Source organism: Phalacrocorax carbo, chromosome 3 (assembly GCF_963921805.1).
Source record: "Phalacrocorax carbo chromosome 3, bPhaCar2.1, whole genome shotgun sequence".
Classification (NCBI taxonomy): Eukaryota; Metazoa; Chordata; class Aves; order Suliformes; family Phalacrocoracidae; genus Phalacrocorax; species Phalacrocorax carbo.
The window spans coordinates 94,367,921-94,388,378 of NC_087515.1; the positions used below are offsets into that span (position 1 = coordinate 94,367,921).

Genomic DNA, 20,458 nt, shown 5'->3' on the forward strand with positions numbered 1-20,458 from the left:
TCTGCATGGCAGTTTTTCACTGAAGTGGCTTGTTTGTTTCAGGATGCTTGGGAAAATCAACCCACACAAATCTAGCAATCATTCTGTGTACTTGATATCATAGAATCATAGAATCATTAAGGTTGGAAAAGACCTCTAGGATCATCAAGTCCAACCATCAACCCAACAATACCATGCCTCCTAAACCATGTCCTGAAGTGCCACATCTACAAGTCTTTTAAATACCTCCAGGGATGGTGACTCCACCACCTCTCTGGGCAGCCTTTTCCAATGCCTGACCACTCTTTCAGTAAAGAAATTTTTCCTAATATCCAATCTAAACCTCCCCTGATGCAGCTTGAAGCTGTTTCCTCTCGTTCTAACACTAGTGTAATTTACCAGCTGGGTAATCTCTGCTTCTCCTCTTGTTTTTCTTTTTGCTAAGTGTATGCTTGCCCTTATTGTTTTTCTGCATAAAACAGAGGGCAAATATTCCTCCAAGTAACTGTAGATAATCTCTTCTATAAACTATTTGCATAGCTATCTGGTCCAGCCCAAAGATAAACACATGCCAGAGGATCAGAATTTTATGAACTGTTCACAGACAACATGCTATAGAGAGTTTAGCAAATGAGTAATCAGAAAATTACTTATTTCTGAGGGTTCTGTTCCATACCATAAAAGTAACTGTTATTCAGAAAGTATAGGTTTATTTCCTTTTTTTGTTTGTGGAGTGGGAAAGGGAAGCAGTGTTTTTGCCCCTCTCTTGAAGATTTTCTTCTCCAATAATCCAGATTTTAGGAAATTTATAGTGCTCTGATCTTTTATCCAGCCTCTTTCAGTCAATGGCTGATTTTGTCTGCAGTTATGAAGTACCATCCAGAGGTGAAAGTTCTGGAGCTTTATATTTCATACTGCACTAAACATAACTGCACATGCAAAATATGTGCTGTAGAAAACTCTCCACTTTTATCCTCTTGTTTTCAAAACTGCATGGTGATCCATCACTAGGCAGCTTTGGTTGGAGCCCTTCTATAAAGGTGCCATGGAAAAATTTTCCTCAGACACATTTTGTTGGCTGTGATTCCCCTCAGCTCACGCAAAGTTGTTGAAACTGCTAAAGTTAATTAAATCAGCGCAGGCTGCCATTTGCTCTGTGGTGGAACAAGGCTTTTGACAGCTGGGGGTACTAAACAAATTAGCACTGAGGGTTATATTTGATGATACATCATACAGACTGAAGAAAAAATAAGAAGCACACATGGGAATACCTTGAAGAAAAGTCTTCCTCTTATCCCAAACACCTCAAACAAACAATTTGGCTTTCAGGTTTTTTTGGGATCATATGATCTTACCCAAGTCATCATACACTAGAAATAAAATACAGTGATAAACATGGTGAGGGAGGTGAGTGTAAACGCAACAGACAGCAAGCAGTTTGCAAGAGCTACTGTTTTTCTAATCTGTTTTTTAATAAGAGAGGTGGTTGTAAGTCTGGCAAGAATTTGGTTTTCTGCCGAAAGACATGCTGTCAAATGAAAAGAACATACTGTACATTAGCTGCTAAATAGATTAACTTTCATAATTTGCAGTTGTTTTAAAGAGAAACAAATTCATTGCTAGATTAAGCAATCTACATAGAAATGTTTAATCCTAATGAATGCCTGAAAAATTGGGAAGCTGCAGATCTATTTTATGAGTGCCCTTTTCCTGGCAGTTATATATTTTTCAGAACATCTATAAGAATATTTCAGTTACTGACTTGAAGCATTTTAAAATATGAATTTCAGAGAAATTTGGAAAAAAAAAGCCTTTTTTTTTTTCAGACAAGGTTTCAGTGGTCAGATTCCCATCTTGCTTGCACTGGGAAGTTTCAAAGTATTTCCACTTAGAACAGTGAAGTTCCTAGGCTACAAACACCGTTGGTGTAAATGAATGTAATTCTTTTGAAATAAATGAGACTCCTAGTCTGCATTAGCAGGGATGCCAACCTGTTTTATTTCTTACCTTTGTACGTTTCAGAATAAGTAACAAAAAGTGTAGTGTATTATATTCAGCAGATAAATTTGAGAGATATATTTCAGTGATAATAGGGCCCAATTTTGCCATCTCGTTTGATGGGTAGCTGTTTGTGTTGTGAGAATTGGGCTATATTAAAGTGATATGTTAAAAAAAGTTAGCATGACTGAGTCACTGTTCAGTTTTAGGTTATCTTCTGTTGTATATATTTCCTAGAGCTTAGGTTTGGGGGGAGAGTTCTTTTTGGGTAAGAAAATGGATAGTAGTTCTTCAGTAAATAAATTATTCTTTTTTTCCCGTTTCTACAGTAAAATAAGAATGCTTTAGAAACTAATGACCTCCTAAAGGCAAAGTAGTACAAATTCAAGTGACATTTTCTTACAATGAGGTTTTTAGCATATGAGAGGGACTTTATGTAATGTTCAGACTGTGTAGTGCTGCTTCCGTCCTGAAAGAAATAAGGACTCAGTGTCCTCAGGGGATTCAATGCTTTTTCATGCAGTTTTAAAATTATACGTTCCAAGATTTTTGAGTCTGACATTTGAAATTGACTTTTGATAATCTGAGGAAAATCATCTTAGTTTTATACAGGAAATGAAATATCTATCAGAAAAAAAATTAACATGGGGAAGACTGAGTGAATAATAAAAAGATATTTCTAGACAGTTGAGAGTAGTGTTAGCAGATTAACTGTTGGAAAAGACAGACAAAATAGTAACGGGACTGAGTCTGAGTTCCTGTTGGCTTTATGCTAGAGCAGACTCTGGAGTGCTCTGGCCATAGTCCCTCTGTTATGGGTCAGAAGTCTCCAGGTCTGCCTCTTCTCACCTTTCTGCATTCCCAGTAGCAGAAGAGCAAGAAACCTGCTCTAAAAGGGTCAAGTGAGCATTCCCTTTGTGTAGCCAGCCCTTGACTCTCCCCTGCACCATGTCGATATCCCGTCTATGTGCCTGAGGACTGGTACTCCAGGAATAACCAACTACTTTGTGGCTTGGAGGGGGGGATATCAGCAGACCAAAGTGACTGCCTCCTCCAGTGCTGAGGAGACTGACCATTATAGTAAAACCTTAATGTGATTCGCTACCATCTCTTCTGATGTGCGCACTTGGATCCTTGGCTGCAGTGACCCAGCCTGCTCACATAATAGCATACCCCTGGTATATGCCTCTGCAAGAGAAGGCTCATTTATTTAGTTGATTTTGACCTTTTGGGATGCTGGCTTAGATCAGTCCTATGTTTAACTTAAATGAAACATGGTTCTGCATGAAATTTACTGCATCAGGTTGATTTTGAAAGCTGGTTTTAAGTGCACATACAGAAAAGTGTTTAAACTTTGAGTGCAAACTGCGTGTATAACTCCTGCTGAAATCAGCTGGAGTTGTGTAAAAGTTTCTGAGGGAAAAGGCCATTTGAGTAAGGCCATTTGATTTTTATGAATGTCAACATTTTAATTCTTGCTGATTCACAGTCTTGTGTTCAGTAACAGCAGTGATTGCTGGAGAGCTATGGGAAGTGAGCCAAGTGGACACAGGGAAATTGCTTTAATATTATATTCTGTCTCTGGCATACTATAGTGGGAAAACTGAATACAGAAACTGGACATTGCAGAAGTCCAGAACTGGGTGTAAAAGCACCTGACTGAAAGTTACCAAGTTAATTTTTGAGCATGTGTCTGCACTGAGTGATGGTAGAAATGTGCAATGGACTGTAGGCACGCTGCAGCTCTGAGCTAAAGACTGCTGAAGAGAATCTGATAGCCTGAAACTGGTGACTGGCTTGCTCCCCCAGGCAGGGGTTTGATCTGTCCGTGCAATCACTTTGTTTTACTGTGTATGTACTCACTATGGCTTACAGCTGTGCTCACATGAGCCGGTTTAGTGCTCCAGAGCATCATAGGACCTAATGCCTGTTAGGGGATAATTTTCAAAAACCAACTGCTTCTTTACTTGCCGATGACTTGGGGGCTGTATGAAGTGATTGGCATGCTATAACTTCCATTTCAATTCAGGAAAAAGCAGGAATATTTTGACTGTTAACTGCTTGTGAGCCAGCCAGCCAGCACTTTTCCTTCTTATGGTGTGAATTGGCTTTCCATGCTCCTTATCCATCCTGTTTAAACAAGCAGGCAAGAAGCAGGTGTACCACAAGCGTTTCTGAACACATGGACCAAAGAACAGAATGACTGCTTACGTGTTACAGTTGTAGATTATTTTTTTTTTGTGTGAAATGTAAGCAAGGTAACTAGGTGTTTTGTTTTAAGCCACAGGAAAAATATCCCATAGGTCTAATTGCATGTTTGTTAGTCATTACATATACACACATACTAGTGTTATTGTGGAGCATAAATATGTTTCTTGACTCTGAGTGTAGCAGCTTAGATAATAGTTGATGGAATCCTAATAATTTAAGACTTACAGTTGGACTGCATCTTCAACACAGCCGCTCCCCTGATACAAAAACACTTGTGGGAGATGCACTGAAGCAGAAAAAAGCTGTCAGTGAACTTCCACCTCACACATGAGGTGCAAATCAAGTTAGTGTGTTATGTTAAAGAAATGTTCTTGGTTGCGGTGTAATATATAAAAAGTCTAATTTCCTTTAGTAGGTAAATTGTCTTGTCAGCAGTTTCCAGCTATTTGAAGTAAAAGTTTTCCATTTAGTTCTAGTGGTTTGGTAGGAATCCCAGTCCCTTTTCCCTCTCTTACCTTACCTTATAAAAAAGACATTTAGTTCCAAATGATATTTCTTTCAGAACCAACATATTACAGTAACTGGTGTTCATTACAGTCCATTCCAAACAAATTATTTTCCTCTGTTATTTAATGACTTCAATAATGACTTAATCAATAACGGTTTTGAATATGCAGTTACACTTGCAATGTTTCCAACATATATCATTAACTGTAGCGTCCAAGAGTAGACTTGCAAAAAATTGTGCTGTGGTAGCAGATACTTTAATACTGAAATCATGTTGTGGCAGAGCCATGTTTTAAAGTAGCCAAAATAAAGTGACTTGTATATTTATATTACATTAAAATATGGAAAGAAAGGTTTTTATTGTGAGACATCTGTGCATTCTATCAAGTTAGGTTTTCCATATTTTTTCCATTTGGATTGCCTTAATATTTTTTTTTATTGTATGAAAAAGCCAAGATTTGGGAGTAGAAGCTTAAGAGCAGACAGAAAAATTGGTGTAATTCACTTTTGAAGGCAAATCTTTTTTTCAGGCTTCCAGGAAAATTGGTCTTTGGAGTTAAGATTCTGCCCTGGCTTTCATTTAATGCAGTCACTGAATTCAGTGAGACTGCATGAAGCATGAGCTGAATCAGGCCTCTTCAATATCACTTTTTCACTGTATGCCGCTGCTATTGTTGTGAAATGATAAACATGTGAACTTTACCAAAACCACTGTATCGTAACCTTTTTCTTGAAGAGAAGATGCCATAAATTGTGGTGATTTATATTGTGAGACTAAAAATTGGCTTGAAGAGTAAAATTGTAAGAACTGATGCAGAGTTAGGATGGTAAAAGAATTGCCTCTAGGAGAACATGATGGGAAGTCCCAAGACTGTGAATTAAAATCAGAAAAAAACCCCACAACACAAAGGAATTCTTTTACACACTCTACTAGCTATATTTGAGAGTCAGCTTTGTGATTGGAGTGGTACCCTTTGATTCTGAAATCTGTGTAGCTGATGAATCTTTATTATACTGAAAGCATTGTTTTCAGATAGGTTCATATTAATTTCCATTCATCATGAAGCTAAGTGGGATTTGTTGGCTCAGTTTTATTGAAGGTTGTGCTGGCAATGAGACATTTCCAAAATGCAGCCTTTCTAAGGTAGTTCTGCTTGCTCCTGTGGGATTATGTTTGGAAAAGTTGCAGATTTGTGGTGGAAGTGAAAGACAAATGAATATGAAAAGTGAAAACACAGTATATGACTTTGAGCAACTTGTTGCTCAATCTTGGACTGAAACCACTTCAGGCTTCTGAAAACAGTGAGGTCTGTTCTTGCAATGAGCCTAAGCAGTGGAAATTGGATAGGAACTGAATTTTTCTGTGTTCAAAGAATTTTGACTCTGGTCCTGTGGTTGCTGTGGTATAATATAGGGATATATTTTTAACAGTGCAGGATAAACTTAACTGTGATGCCATGAGGCCACCTCAGGTGTTTAAGTCCTCTTGCTAAGCAGTCTTTCAGGAATGTCTTGTAGGCCACAGAGAATACACACCAAAGAACTGAGCATTTCTGTATATTTGCGGATCTGGTTTTGTAGATCTCTGTTGCAGATTTTGCTACAGTGAGGCCATTGCATTAAACCCACCAGTCAGCAGTCCTTTCCTGCTGTCAAAAGCCAGCCACTGCAATAGGAAAATTGAACATATGTTATAAATGTATGTTAAACATTAAACAGAGGCACTCATTTCACTGTACCACTTTAAACCAATGAGCTCCATTTTTAAGCAGTGGAATACTCTGGTGTGTTAGGTGAGACACATGCATCCAGCTGACAACTGGATTTCACAGGCTAACGAGCCGTTTCCTTCGTTCCAAGCTGACTGGAACAAACTAGAGGGAGGAAAGAGGTACAAGTCTTCTGAGTGGAAAGATGGAGACTGTTTTCTGCTGTAACTGTGGCATGAAGTAAGCACACTGCAAGTTAGTTGTAAGCATAAAATGAAATAGCTGATAGAACTGGTAAGTGGCAGTCTGGAAATAAGTACAGTACTATTAAATAAGAAGATAGGGTTGTTAGAGAAAGGTCTGTTTCACTCAGGTAAAAGTCTTCTTTATTTACCCTCCAGAAAAATTTACAAATATGGGGACGAAGATGAATGAATGAAATAAAATTATTTACTTGAGAGTTAAAACGTACCTAAATGAGCTGCAGCATATTTAAGCACTGGCTTTATTTCAAGCCTTTGATTAATGCCATTTTAACTTTGCATATTCTAAAGCATAACCACTAAGTATCTTGCACAATAAGGGATAGGATCATTCATAGCCTGAAGTTAGCTTTAAGCATTTTGTTGAAAAATCCATCAATTTTCTCTTGGAACTACACATGTATGTTATTGAAACTAATATTGATGGGAAAAGTTTGATTTTGCTTTTATGATCATTCTACTTTTCCATTTGTACTTTGCAAACTTTTGCTATTTGTATTTTAGAGACAGTTTTCTGTTGTCTTTCTTGCAGAACGTGGTTCACCACGTAATTTGGTTACCACAGACATAACTGACACTACAGTCGGGTTATCATGGACACCAGCTCCAGGAGCAGTTAATGATTATAGGATAGTGTGGAAATCACTTTATGATGATACGATGGGAGAAAAGAGAGTCCCTGGAAATACAGTGGATGCTGTGCTAGAAGGCTTGGAGCCAGAGACTAAATACAGGATTTCAGTATATGCAACCTACAGCAGTGGAGAGGGAGACCCAGTAGAAGGAGAGGCTTTTACTGACGGTAAGTGTAGTCCAACATTACCACCATTTGTAACATTCTGTTCTTGATGAAATTATAATCTTTTAAAGAAAATGGTCCTTATTTTTCTTCACCTTTTTTTTTTTTACTGAAATGTCCCCCAAACTAAAATGCCACCTCAGATCAGTCAATTCTGGCTTTTTATTTGACCATTAAAAAAAGAGATCTTTTCTATGTCATGTAAGTTTGGATTCAGCAAGAATTACTTCCTCCTTAAGGTGTTTTTTTGTCTGCAAATTACTCTGAAGTCTGCAAATTACTCATAGGTTTGGTGTGACTGCTGGAAATCAGGTGGAATAAATATTATGGGTAGAGTAAGGAGGAAAGGTGGGGTAAACCCCCACAGAATCAATGAATTTCCTTTCCAAGCTATTGCCCTTTCCAGTCTTCACAGTCCTCAAACTGAGGCTCACTGGGTGATTGTTTGTTATTTACCTTTCCTGAGGCTGTTCTTTTTCCTTATTTGATAAACATTATGTACTATTAGTCAAAGCAGGCTCAAGCCTCTCCTGCAGTGTAGGCAGAGTAAAATCATTGAGAGGCCAGGGGTAGCTTGTTGCTGTATAGCAAGAACTGGCAAGTGGAGGAGATGGAATGAATGAAGGGATGCCCTGGATCAGCCTTGATGTTTCTGTTGTTTGCCTAAAGGGGCCATGTGAAGACAAAGCCTGAGGGAGTGCTCTGGGCAAGCATCACCTGTGTTTACACGTTCTTGTACTCTTTCCTAAGCATCTGTTTTGACTACTGCTGGAGGCAGGCTGCTGAACTACATTAACCTTTCTTCTTGACCCAGTATAGTTGCTCTTAAGATCTCGGAAGAGTAGTGATTGCTGCCATTGGTAAGAGCTGACTCTCCAGAGTCAAAGCAGACTGCTGTCCCACATCTTCCTTCTGTCTTCAAGAACTGCGGCATTAGCTGTCCAGCCTTTTCCAGGCTAAGTAGGCAGCTTAGGTGTATCACTTGTTGCTTCTCTTAATGTGCTGCCCGAGGGAACTTGCTGTCAGGCCTGTCAGTAGACCCAGACCTGAGACTAACTAACATTGCATCTTTCTGTTGCAAACACAATTAGAAATTCTCAGTTCCTGGGACTGCAAAGCCTACCTTACCATGTGATGAAATACTGACCGATTCTGGCATGCCATGAAGGTTCTGTTTTGCCAAAACCTAGATGGCTTATTCCGGCTGACAGCCAGCATTACATACCTTTCAGTTCACTTCAGATCATTTGTAACATTTGTACAGTCTGGAAAATATCTCTTAGAAGCCGAGTTCTGCAATTTGTAGAGAAAATGCTTTATTAGTCTATGTGCTTATTTCAGCACATACACTATCCTGCAAACAGCGGTGAGTGACTTTCCAAATGCTTGGAAAATCACTCACCACTGTATGCAGGGTAGTTTGTATGGAGCCCAACACCCAGCTATTTAGATATTTATCAGTACCTTATCAGATCTGTAAGCTCAAAACTTAGAAAGTCTTAACTCTGTAGGATATCATGTTCATAAAAAACAATGGCTTTATAATTTAGCACTTTCATTTGAGAATGCTGAATCCATTACTTAACAGATTACTGAAAAGTGTGGCTAAGTAAAACTCCCAATTATACTGTGTCATCATGTAATTTATACTTCCTTTTTTTCCTCTGTAGTGGAAAGTACACTTATGCTTGTTTAGTCCATTACAATTAAAAAATAATTTAACAATAGTCTGTGAGATTCCCCACAATCAAATAAAGTAATTTTAAAGAGGGCATTTTTTTTTTTAATACAGCAGTATGAATTTTGTATGCGTGCATTTGAACATATCTTTATGTGACAAAGTAAACATTTATCCATATTTTTACACTGAAAAGTGTCACCAAATGCCAGGACTGTGACAGTAGACAACGAGACAGAAAATACAATGAGAGTTACATGGCAGCCTTCACCTGGGAAAGTCTTGTCTTATCGTGTGTACTACCGGCCACGGAGTGGAGGAAGACAGATGTTTGGAAAAGTAAATGCTCCTGCTACAAGCATAGTGTTAAAGCGACTTAAGCCGCGAACTACATATGACCTCAGCGTTGTTCCAATTTATGATTTTGGACAAGGAAAATCAAGGAAAGCAGAAGGAACAACAGGTATGTATCACAAGCTTGTACAGGATTTGATAATTGAAGTCTTGCGCTTAAAATTAATAATCATGATACACAGAAAAGTATGGTGGGGTCTGCCATGGTCATGAATTAACAGGCAAATTGAAGAAAATGTTAGAGGTTGAGAAGAGAGTTTGTTTTGTTGGAAACTTCACTACGGCATAGCCTGAGCACAGCTTTTTGGTGTAGATATTGATGGTGTAAATATCGGGTAAAACCTGGATGAAAATACTGGACTTGTTTTGAAACACTGCCATCAGAAGTTAAAACAAGGTGTTTTGTGAGGTAGACATATATCAACAGCCTGCTTAATCAAGCGTTGTCAGTTGTTTCATAATTTGCCTTTTGGTCCTGGGTATCAATTAAATAGCTACCCATCATCCTGTTACTTAGATTTGTCTTATTTGGTCACCATATTTTCTGTGGAAAACCTGAGGTAATAAAAAGGGGGAGGGGATGATTTTGAAGAGTCATCAGTGGAAGCCTGACCTCAGAGACTGTAGTCTTTTAGACAAGCTGTCTTCTCTCAGAAACCTAAACTCTAAAACATTTATTAAGTCCTGGTGAGAGGATTTTTGTGGTAAAAACAAAACTCATTTTCTACTCTGCCTTTAGTATGCTTCTGATGCTGGTCTTTCATTTTGTAAGGAAATGTTCTCTTGCTATCCAGATGAAAACCACCAGATTTAGCGTCAGTTTTCTACTTCCATAGATAGACAGCCGTTATCAAAAGAGAATTTTTTTCAAGATATTTCTACCTATGTGAGACTAGTGCCATTCACTGAGGTACACTTTAAATACTTCATGCCATTCTCTGTTCTCTGAACATATGTCACATTGAATGATGACAGGAAGTAAAAAAGAAGTCTCCGAACAGTGGACATATTTGCACCTCAGTTACTGAAGGAAGAGTTCTTTTAAATTAAAATGTGGTTGATGTAGAGGAATCAGGAAAACTTGATCAGCTCCTGACCAATTATACCGAAATAAATCTCAGATCATCCAGCTGCATTTGATTTTTGACCTGTTCATCTTGATATGGATACGCCTCTGTGCTTTCAGTGTAAATGATTGTGGTGGTAATCGCTTTTTGGAAGCAAGTGGAGCCTGAGTGATCTTGTTAGTTGAAGCTGTCATGATAATTCAGGGAGGAGTATCATGGGAGATGAGGCAGAGAGGCTGTATTTTTCCTTGTGAGTGAGAGTGTATCTACTGTTTCTCAGCAGAATTCACAATCTGAGGATGTTTATGATCTTTCAGCTATAGCTAGACAATTGCCTAGCACAGGGATAAGACAAACACTTTATTTTCCCCTCCACCTTTTCACTCCAAAGCTGTAGTCGTGACTTTTTGTTTGCTATAATTCCCATTTTTGCAACTTTAAGACTACACTGCTGCAATGTTTTTTATGACTGCGTGTTAGATTTACACAAAAGCAAAAGTGATGTAGAAGCTAGCAGCAGGCTTGTTAACCACTCTGTCTGTCTGTCTCTCTGTGAGGACTGACCTGCACTGGGTAGCGATTAGTCTTCAGAGGAAATTGCTCTTGACCTGAAACCCTCAAGCTATTTGGCTAGCACTCTTCTGAAGAATTATTTTTTGACATACTGCTACACCTGCGGTTGGTGAGGTTGCTCAAGCTGCCAGGCCCTGAGCATGTAAAGGGAGAAGACTGTTGGCAGGACCTTGTCTACAAAAGGGTCCTTGCTTTCATCCTCTCCATGCTCTGACCTGTGGGATCCAGAGCTCTGAGGGAGCAGCCTGAGAAGTGGTATTGGTGACTGAGTGCTGGTGGGGTGTGACTTTTGCCTGCAGTAAATTCTGATTTTTTCAGTGTTGGTTTGGGAAGAAGTTGCTTCCATTTCTCTCTTTCGGTCTATATGGCTCACCTAGTTGTTGCCATTTAAAAGAGAGAGGGCTACTCTATAATTAATAGACAGAAAGACCGATGGTGGTGAGTCCACCTATTGTCAACATTTATTGTAAAATCAGATGGATGTTTAAGATAGGTGAGATGAATTGCTATCTATATTCCAGTCCATTGACTGTAGAGAGAACCTTGATAACAAACTTAGCCCACATACCTATTTGTTAGATAGCTAAAGTTAGGTAAAATGAATCTCACTTTTCACCTATTGATACTTGTCTTTATTTCAATGGAAAGGCACAAAGAGTTTAGGGCTGCCACTAATACTGAGTTTGCATATAGATTTTATATAAAAGCATACTTGTTGATTTTTTTCCAAAACCAGACCTGATTTAAATCCTTTTTTCCAATCCTTGCAGCCTCTCCCTTCAAGCCACCTCGGAATCTAAGAACTTCTGATTCAACTATGTCAAGTTTCCGAGTAACCTGGGAGCCAGCCCCCGGGCGAGTGAAGGGGTACAAAGTAACTTTCCACCCTACTGAAGAAGATGGGAATCTTGGAGAATTAATAGTGGGGCCGTATGACAGCACAGTGGTATTGGAGGAGCTTAGGTATGGATAACAATTCATTTCTTTTTCTTTTTTTTCTTTTAATAACTTTTGCTTAGGGTTTTGTTTAATCATGATCTGGGATTGAAATGCCTGGCAAAATCTACTGTAAGTAAGAAAGTAATTTTGTCAATAAGCTATGAGGATCTTGTTATGCAGTCTCTGAAAGGCACCTGGCAGGGCTCTTTCTGAGATTATTCACATCACTTGTGGTATTCTCACAGGAACTGAAGGAGGCAAAGATGTGGGCAGAGGCTGTGTTCTGCATTTCACATATAAGAAAGCTAATGGGACACTGGAGAAAGTTGGGATTTCTAAAGTTTCCTCCCAAAAGTTCCTTACCTCATGTTAAAAAAAGCCTACTTTAGTTGTTGGTTTATTTTCTGAGAGGTCTGGACTTATAAAGTAGGCCTCAGACCATGTCAAAATCTGTAATGCAAAAGTAATAAATATATTAAAAATAGGATCATTAATTATTATATGAGTCTTTATTAGTCTTAAATTACTTGAATGAAGAAGGCTATAAATTTAAGTATAGAATCTAGAATCAGCTTTTAAATTGTCAGTACTTCACTGTCTTGTTGAAGAGCTAGTCTGGGCTTCACATTTCAGCACCTTTGTTTCCCTGGGGGATTTTTCTCTGTAAGTGAAGTGTCAGCGTTTAGCTAGCCAAGTGACTTTAGTTACAATACATTTGTTTAACTATTGCAGGGCAGGAACTACCTATAAGGTGAATGTTTTTGGAATGTTTGAAGGAGGAGAGAGCAGCCCTCTGGTTGGACAAGAGATGACCACCCTTTCAGATACTACTTCGGAACCATTTTTATCTAGAGGTAAACATGACTGAATTGAAGAAAAGGCAGCCTTGGCTTTTGGATAAAAAAAGACCAAAAGTTTGCCAGTGTTCCCTTATAATTTTTCTAATGCACATAAATATTTATTTGCAGGATTCAGTGTACTCCCTACTGTGATGACATAACCTCTGGTCTGAAATGACCAGTAAGTGTGTCCCAGTTCACAATTCTAGTCCTCTGCACCCTTTAGATGATCTTATGATGATGATAACACAGTCAACCCATGTTTTGCTGATTACTCAAAGCCATCTGTGTTGCATTTTCAAACCATCCACATCTGTGTTAAATCACATAAGGTCAAATTCTTGAACAGAGATCATGGCTCATCTACAGGGGTGTTCACAGGAGTAGAACAAAGAATTTTAAGCAGATCTTTAGCCCTTCACTTATCCTTTTATGGCAACTTTTCCTTTTAAGACTAAGATGGTATAATGAACAAAGGTCATAGTTGGGAATGTCCCAGAGTTATTGTGTATTATTTGAGTTAATACGCAACATAACCATTATTTAGTCTTTTCTTTTAACTATAGAAGGAGGAGACTTAGTTCAGAAATGCAATTGCTGAGTGATGTCCAGTATTTGTTTGGGAGTTTCTCCCTATGTAGCTAAACCTTCCAGTCAAAGTTTCTATGAATGTTATGAAAGCAGCTCCCTTGGTGTAGTTAATGGTCTTCTGCATGCTGATAGTTGTGCCTACCATACTCTCAATTAATATTGGATGAAAAGAGTTTCAGGGTTCTGTCCTCCTTCATGGAAATCATAAAGAAGGAGATCTTTGCTTCTTAATAGCCAAGTATACATTTCTCCTCTGCCATTTTAAGACTTGTATAACCATCAGAGAGGATTTGGTGAGGAGAAAGAATGTAACTGCAGGCCTTTCAGAGTTAAATAAAGAAAAACCAGTTTCTGACAGCTGACTCCATATTCTTAACTCTTAACCTCTTTGATACCTTGTTTCCACACTGGGCTGTGTAAAAAATATTCACTTTGTGTAACTTTATTGACAAAATTTTTAGAAACATCTTAATTAATTGTTGTCCCACTCTGCCTAATACAAGAGGATAAAACTGAGAAAAACTACACAACAGGCCAACAGTGACATTAGAGTAAAGATGTAATAAGTCTGGCAGAAAAATAATTGCACCAGGAGTAGTTTGGTATTTTTTATTACAGCAGCTGTCATTTCTGTCTTCAGCGTTATATTCTTTAAGCTAATTAGTTTTACTAATGCATGGATTTGAGTCATGGTTAATGTGAAAAATGAATTTTATACCTGGGACTGTAAATGTAATAGTACATTATTTATTAATAGGGGGTAAAAAATCACCCTAGGCCTGGTGCCTTTGCTAGAATTTTCCATGTGGGGAACTATGGTAGTTGAAAGAAAAATAAAAGTCAAAATAGTTTAACTTTTATATTGTACATGAAGCTAACTTTAACTTCCATATTAAAGTTATGCATGCAATTTTTTGAACTAACATGGTTTTACTTAACCCCTACTCCCAACTGATTTTATTGTCCTGACTAAAGACTAGATCTATATTTTCTATGCAGAAGAGGATCATGCTTTTAACCCCCAGGTACATGGAATAGTTATATTCATGAGTCTACAGTGTTGGATCAATTATGTGGAACATATATGAAATCACAATATCTTTCAACTGTGATGAGTGTGGCTGATTTTTCTCAATGGGATTTCTTCCATATAAAGACCAGAAGCTCTGATGGCAGGAAGCCAGAAAATTTGCAGCTGGTAACACAATCTACAGGAAAAGAGAGAGAGCAAGGATTTTTTTTTTTTCAAATGGCTATGGATGAAATAATTGTTTCTGTCTGTTTTGTATAAATATTTTGTCATTTTCCTTGTGATAAAAACAATATGATGCGTGTTTTATTCTGTAATTTGTAAAATGAAGATATCTGAAATAACTTCCTACCTTTTCAGAACATTGCAGCTTTATATAAATGTTTGTTCTTGTCCCCTCTCTATCTCTTGACTTGTGTTTATGTTTGTGTATCTTCTTTAAATTTTGTTCTTTCCTTCCTGGATGTGCAAACTTCTATACCACCTGTATTACTATGTCTTTTTCCCCTGAAAATTCAGAAATTATATTTATCTGAAAGTGGTTGTAATATATGTTATTAATTCCACTATTACATAGTTGAAAATTAAGCAGTAGTTTAGCCAACCATGATAGACTAAAATACTGTAAATTTGGATAATCTGATAATGCTCACTGCCATGTCAGTGGCTAGCTTAGTAGTGTTTTTCAAAACCTCTGAAATCAAGTTAGCAATAATCTTTAAAGACCAAAAGAGATAATGACATGACTATAGAGAAGAGCACTGGCCTTGACATTTGTGAAGTCTTATTTATAAAAGGAAACATACATGAAGAAATTTATACAGCTTTTGCCATGGAACCAGTGACTAGTGTGAATAACGTTCACAAATAGGTCATACTTGACAGAGTGCCAGTGAGTAAAACTAGAGCTGTTTTGGAAGCCAACTCATGACATATGTCACATAAAAGGATGGGGAAAGAAAGCTATCATGCTAAGGTTATATTTTTCTGGTTGACACGGCAGGTTTAGAATGTAGAACCAGAGCAGAAGCTGATATTGTGCTGCTGGTGGATGGCTCATGGAGTATTGGGCGGCCAAATTTTAAAACTATCAGGAACTTCATCGCCCGTATAGTTGAAGTTTTTGATATTGGTCCTGACAAAGTACAGATTGGTAAGTCCTCATATGTTGGAGAGAAAATGACACATAACTGCTTCAAAGCCACCTAATAACTGAGCAATAATGGCTTTTTTTCCCAGGTCTTGCACAGTATAGCGGCGATCCCAGGACAGAATGGAATCTCAATGCTTACCGAACCAAACAGGCTTTGTTAGAGGCTGTAGCCAACTTACCATACAAAGGAGGCAATACTCTAACAGGTGTGTCATGCTGTCAGGGTTTTCCTTAAGCTCCAGTAAAAATAATTCTAGTAGCTGACCCCAGTATTGTTCAGTGAGCTCAAATTTGCCCATGATGAAAGGGCCTTACAGTTCAATTCAGTATGTTTGGAAAAGAACAGGCATAGCGTGTAGATATATAAACTCAGTGCAAATCTGGAGAAAAGTGATGGAGGAGAGTTTGGGTGATGAAGAGCTTGGGTTGCTGTTGAACATATGAGAGGCAGAAAAGGCAGTTCCATGTCAGGGTTGGCATGAAGACAAGATGCATACCCAGAAGTGAGGCTAGAGGAGGTCAGATAGGAGGGTGATGTGTAAAAGATAAGAGTTTAGAGACTTTGAAAGGGCTGAAATAGTATCAGTTGCTGGTAAGTCTAGATGATGGGATGCAACTGGATTCTGAGTGCTTCCAGAAGGAAGTAAATTGTGGAATGATGTCAGAGTGAAATCACTAGGATGAAATACTTTCCTTTGCAATTTCTACTATGTGGAAATAGTTTAAAGTGATGGTTACCTTCTTTGTATCATGCTAGGAATGGCCTTGGATTTCATCTTAAAAAACAATTTCAAACAAGATGCAGGCTTAAGGCCCAGATCTCGCAAAATTGGTGTTCTCATCACTGATGGCAAATCACAGGATGATGTAGTCACCCCTTCAAGAAGACTCAGAGATGAGGGAGTGGAACTTTATGCAATTGGTAAGTATTATATGAAGCTATGGCCCGTGCCAACCCCCTCCTGCCCATCTGCTAAATGCACAGGGAAGTGGCAACATGCATAAGTACCTAAAAGGGTATTCAAAGAATGCATTTAGGGACTTAAGTTCATAGCATTGTGTTTCACGGCCATCATTTCTAACAAGTTCCGTTTTCATGTCTTCTCTTTAAGGTATTAAAAATGCAGATGAAAATGAATTGAAGCAGATTGCAACGGATCCAGACGACATCCATGCTTACAATGTTGCAGATTTCTCCTTCCTGGCTAGCATTGTTGATGATGTAACCACAAATCTGTGTAACAGTGTGAAAGGTCCAGGTATATCACATTTTCAGTCAAATTCATCCTTTTTTCCATTTACGTGCTTGCACTGCTAATTCCTTTTTATTACTTACTGGGAACACTGTGTAGCCCTGGGCTGTTTTTTCAGCTGCTGGTGTGAGGAAATTGTACAGACCACCTGGACTACCCTGCAGGGGTTCTTCCTTTCCTTTCAACAATGACTCTGTTATACCTAGCACAGCTTGACATGGCTGGATGCGCCTTCTTTTCTCCCAGAATCAAGAACTGTGTTGCTCATTGTGTCACCTTTTTGCTCATTGTGGCATGTTCTTTTATGATACTCATCCAATAAGGACAATTTCAGCAGCCCTGCTCAAGTATTAATGTCTGACAGCCCACAAGCAAAGCCTGACATGGAAAAACAGTAATGTTAGCTGATGACTCTCCAGTGAAACACTGGTGTTGAAGGTGGAGTGGGAATGATAGGGAGCTTGTCTAGTCTTGAGGGTGTGATGGTGAGCTATCTCTTCACACAGTTGTTCTAGAAATTCCTGAGGAAACAGAAACATAAGCAAGTACCTGAAGTCCTTTTTTTTTTTCCTAAGCAATTTTTTTGTCTCATGTTTTTATTCTTGATGATATAAGATAAATTAATAATTTTTAAATTTGCTTCCACTTGTAGGTGATTTGCCACCTCCCTCTAACCTAGTTATTTCAGAAGTGACACCTCGTTCTTTCAGACTGAGATGGAGTCCACCTCCTGAGAGTGTTGATAGATACAGAGTTGAATATTACCCTACCTCTGGAGGTAGCCCTCAGCAGGTTAGTACTGTATGTTCATCTCTATCATTGTCCATAATAACCTTGGACTTCCACATCACAGTAATGTAATTCTGAAGTTTGTGCTGTGGATGGTATAACAGTAAATGAAAAAAGGCTCCCAAGGTCAGGAGTATCATGCCTTGGTAAATGATACACAAAATCACAAAAAGTAAGAGTATCAAGATGATTTTGGTTGTTTTAAAATCATGAATCCAGGAGTAAAATGTATTTCTTAGAAACAGTTGACTGGCATTTTGAGTAATTCCTTTCTGTTCATATTCCACTGTTATATATTGGTTTAAATAAGTCTGTAGTAGTAATTTTCTGAGCAAACACATGGGTAGGCTCACTGTCCTTTTAGCACATTTTCTTGTTAATAGGAAAAAAGATAGTGAGTGACACAGGTTGGGAGGTAGTGCTTAGATTAACATTGTATGATGGTACTTTGAATCTGTCCCTAAGCATATCCTCCAAACTGTTTAATGCACAGGGTCAAACTCATCTTGTGGTTATTACTTCTGTACACAGAGAGCCAGTAACTAGCAACCCTTGATTCTAGGCAATAAGAATTGCTTATCACTCTCTTCAACCAGACGGGACTGTATTTAGGAGAATGAAGTTAGGCACCTCTGTGTTCCTAGCTCTGAACTTCCCATCTCTGAATGTGGCTTTTAAATCTTAACTCAGATTTGACTCATGGAGAATTTAGTCTTAGTAAATCATGACCTCAGGATTTGGCCTTTGATTAAGGTTGGAGCAGTCATTCCAGTGCAAACTGACTTTATAACTTCACTGCTTGATGGCATTTCTGTTCTGCAAGGTGTTCTTAATTCCATGGGCTGTAACCATCTAGGTTATCCTGGGTGTTCAAAACTTTTTTCCAAAGTGGTAACTTACATCCCTGGCACTTTCTTTATGTTGCTGACTAGTATAAAAGTGTAAACCATGCGTGAAAGCAGGAGGCACAGCGAGTGCCGCTAGGTATATCCAACTTTATTGAAAACAAGTGTCTGTCTGAGGTTTCCCTACAGCTTGCTTTGCAAAAATAATGGTGTACTGTCAGACAAAATACAGGGATGATTAAGACCATACTTATTTTTAGTTCCATGCCATTGATTTCTGAAGAGTTTCACAAGGGATTTTTTTTTCTTAGAGATAAGATTACAAATGCATTTGTTGTACAGTGGTTAACACTGCTTCTTTTTTATGTAGTTTTATGTAAGTAGGATGGAAACAACAACAGTTCTGAAAGATCTGAAACCTGAAACAGAATATGTTGTGAACGTGTTTTCTGTGGTAGAAGATGAAAGTAGTGAACCTCTAATCGGCATGGAAACAACTTGTAAGTTAGAAATGGAACTTGAATAACTTGTTAACAGCCAGTTTGGCATCTGGGGAACTGTCTAGTAGAACTTTAGTACTATGGGCTTTCTTCTTAGAGGAAACAAAATTTTTAATTTGAATGACCACACTGTGTTGCGTTACACTGGCTATTCAGATCTTGGCTGGAAAACTTTAACAAAATGAAACTGCAGTGTGGTAAAAAATGTTTGTCCCAGCTTCTTTCCAGGCTTATAAAGCATGACTGTACAAGACTAGAGCAACAAATGTGATTTACAAGACAGAGTTTATAAACTCCTGAAATCTGATCATAGACAAACATGTGCTCTTTCATTTTTATGCTACATAATTAATTCCTGCTACTAGCAGCCAGAATACTATAGAAATTCATTCTAATTTCATAAGATTAGCAAAAAGCCAGTTCAATACAATTACATCACTTCTATGAGACATAACTTAGCTGTGTTTCTGCTATTAGATGTCTCCATAATTGATTTTAGGTATATTTATGCTGAATGCAACATAGGGTGACTTTCCTGCTTCTTTAAGACTATTTGATGTTAGGTGTTCTTTTCACTTTGGTTGTTTTCTATTAGGCTTGTCATAAACCCTTAAAGTATGTGCATGATTTTTATGAAGTCTGTGGTAATTTTTGATGTTCATGTAATCATTTGAGAAACACGGAAAACAAGAAGAAAGTACAAAAAATCCTTTTACAAGTGCAGATCCCAAACCAGTCGTGTTGTTTCCTATTAGAACATTCATGTGAGTCAATGTTGCTTTTTAGAATATTCGAGTGTTCCAGTGCAGGTAGTTTTAGCTGTGTGTATAGCAAATCTGTGGCACATTCAAAATGTGATGACCATTACCTCATTCTTAAACTAAGTACCACTTAAAATACCACTACTTGCAGATCACTACTTGGAAAGTACCCTAATTCCCATGTGCAATATTCTCAGTGGTACTACCTGTGATGCGAAATATGAAAGATTAAGAAGGTGAAGGAAATTAATTAATACATATTTTTTATTTGACAGTGCCAATCTCTTCAGTTAGAAACTTAAATGTTTATGACATTGGATCAACTTCCATGCGAGTGAGGTGGGAACCTCTTGATGGAGCTACTGGTTATTTGTTAACATATGAACCTGTGAATGCCACAGTCCCAACCACAGAGAAAGAGGTAAGAGAATTTTTCTTCATTTCCTATACCAAAAATAAATTAAGAAAAACTGGTAGATTTTCTTGATCTATCATAATAGGCAAAAGAGACTGGCATGTACTTGTTAAAGTGTGGTGAACTTACTGGGATATTATTTATATACAATGACATCAGTCAGGAAGCTGTAAATATACTGTGAATCTCACAAACAAAATTCCCT

At 38.0% G+C, this 20,458-nt stretch overlaps 1 protein-coding gene across 6 annotated transcripts in view; it reads left to right on the plus strand.

The window, feature by feature from the left end:
• COL12A1 (collagen type XII alpha 1 chain) overlaps window positions 1-20,458 on the plus strand; it is a 104,541-nt gene that overhangs the window by 28,854 nt on the left and 55,229 nt on the right. For 5 of the 6 annotated variants that reach the window (XM_064447796.1, XM_064447797.1, XM_064447793.1 and 2 more), the window contains 11 exons: window positions 7,200-7,469; window positions 9,341-9,607; window positions 11,909-12,101; window positions 12,810-12,931; window positions 15,541-15,690; window positions 15,777-15,896; window positions 16,448-16,612; window positions 16,803-16,949; window positions 17,596-17,735; window positions 18,948-19,077; window positions 20,114-20,259. In XM_064447796.1, coding sequence (XP_064303866.1) covers window positions 7,200-7,469; window positions 9,341-9,607; window positions 11,909-12,101; window positions 12,810-12,931; window positions 15,541-15,690; window positions 15,777-15,896; window positions 16,448-16,612; window positions 16,803-16,949; window positions 17,596-17,735; window positions 18,948-19,077; window positions 20,114-20,259 — 1,850 coding nt within the window. The remainder of the gene's footprint in view (window positions 1-7,199; window positions 7,470-9,340; window positions 9,608-11,908; window positions 12,102-12,809; window positions 12,932-15,540; window positions 15,691-15,776; window positions 15,897-16,447; window positions 16,613-16,802; window positions 16,950-17,595; window positions 17,736-18,947; window positions 19,078-20,113; window positions 20,260-20,458) is intronic. The other variant, XM_064447798.1, reaches the window with a different exon arrangement.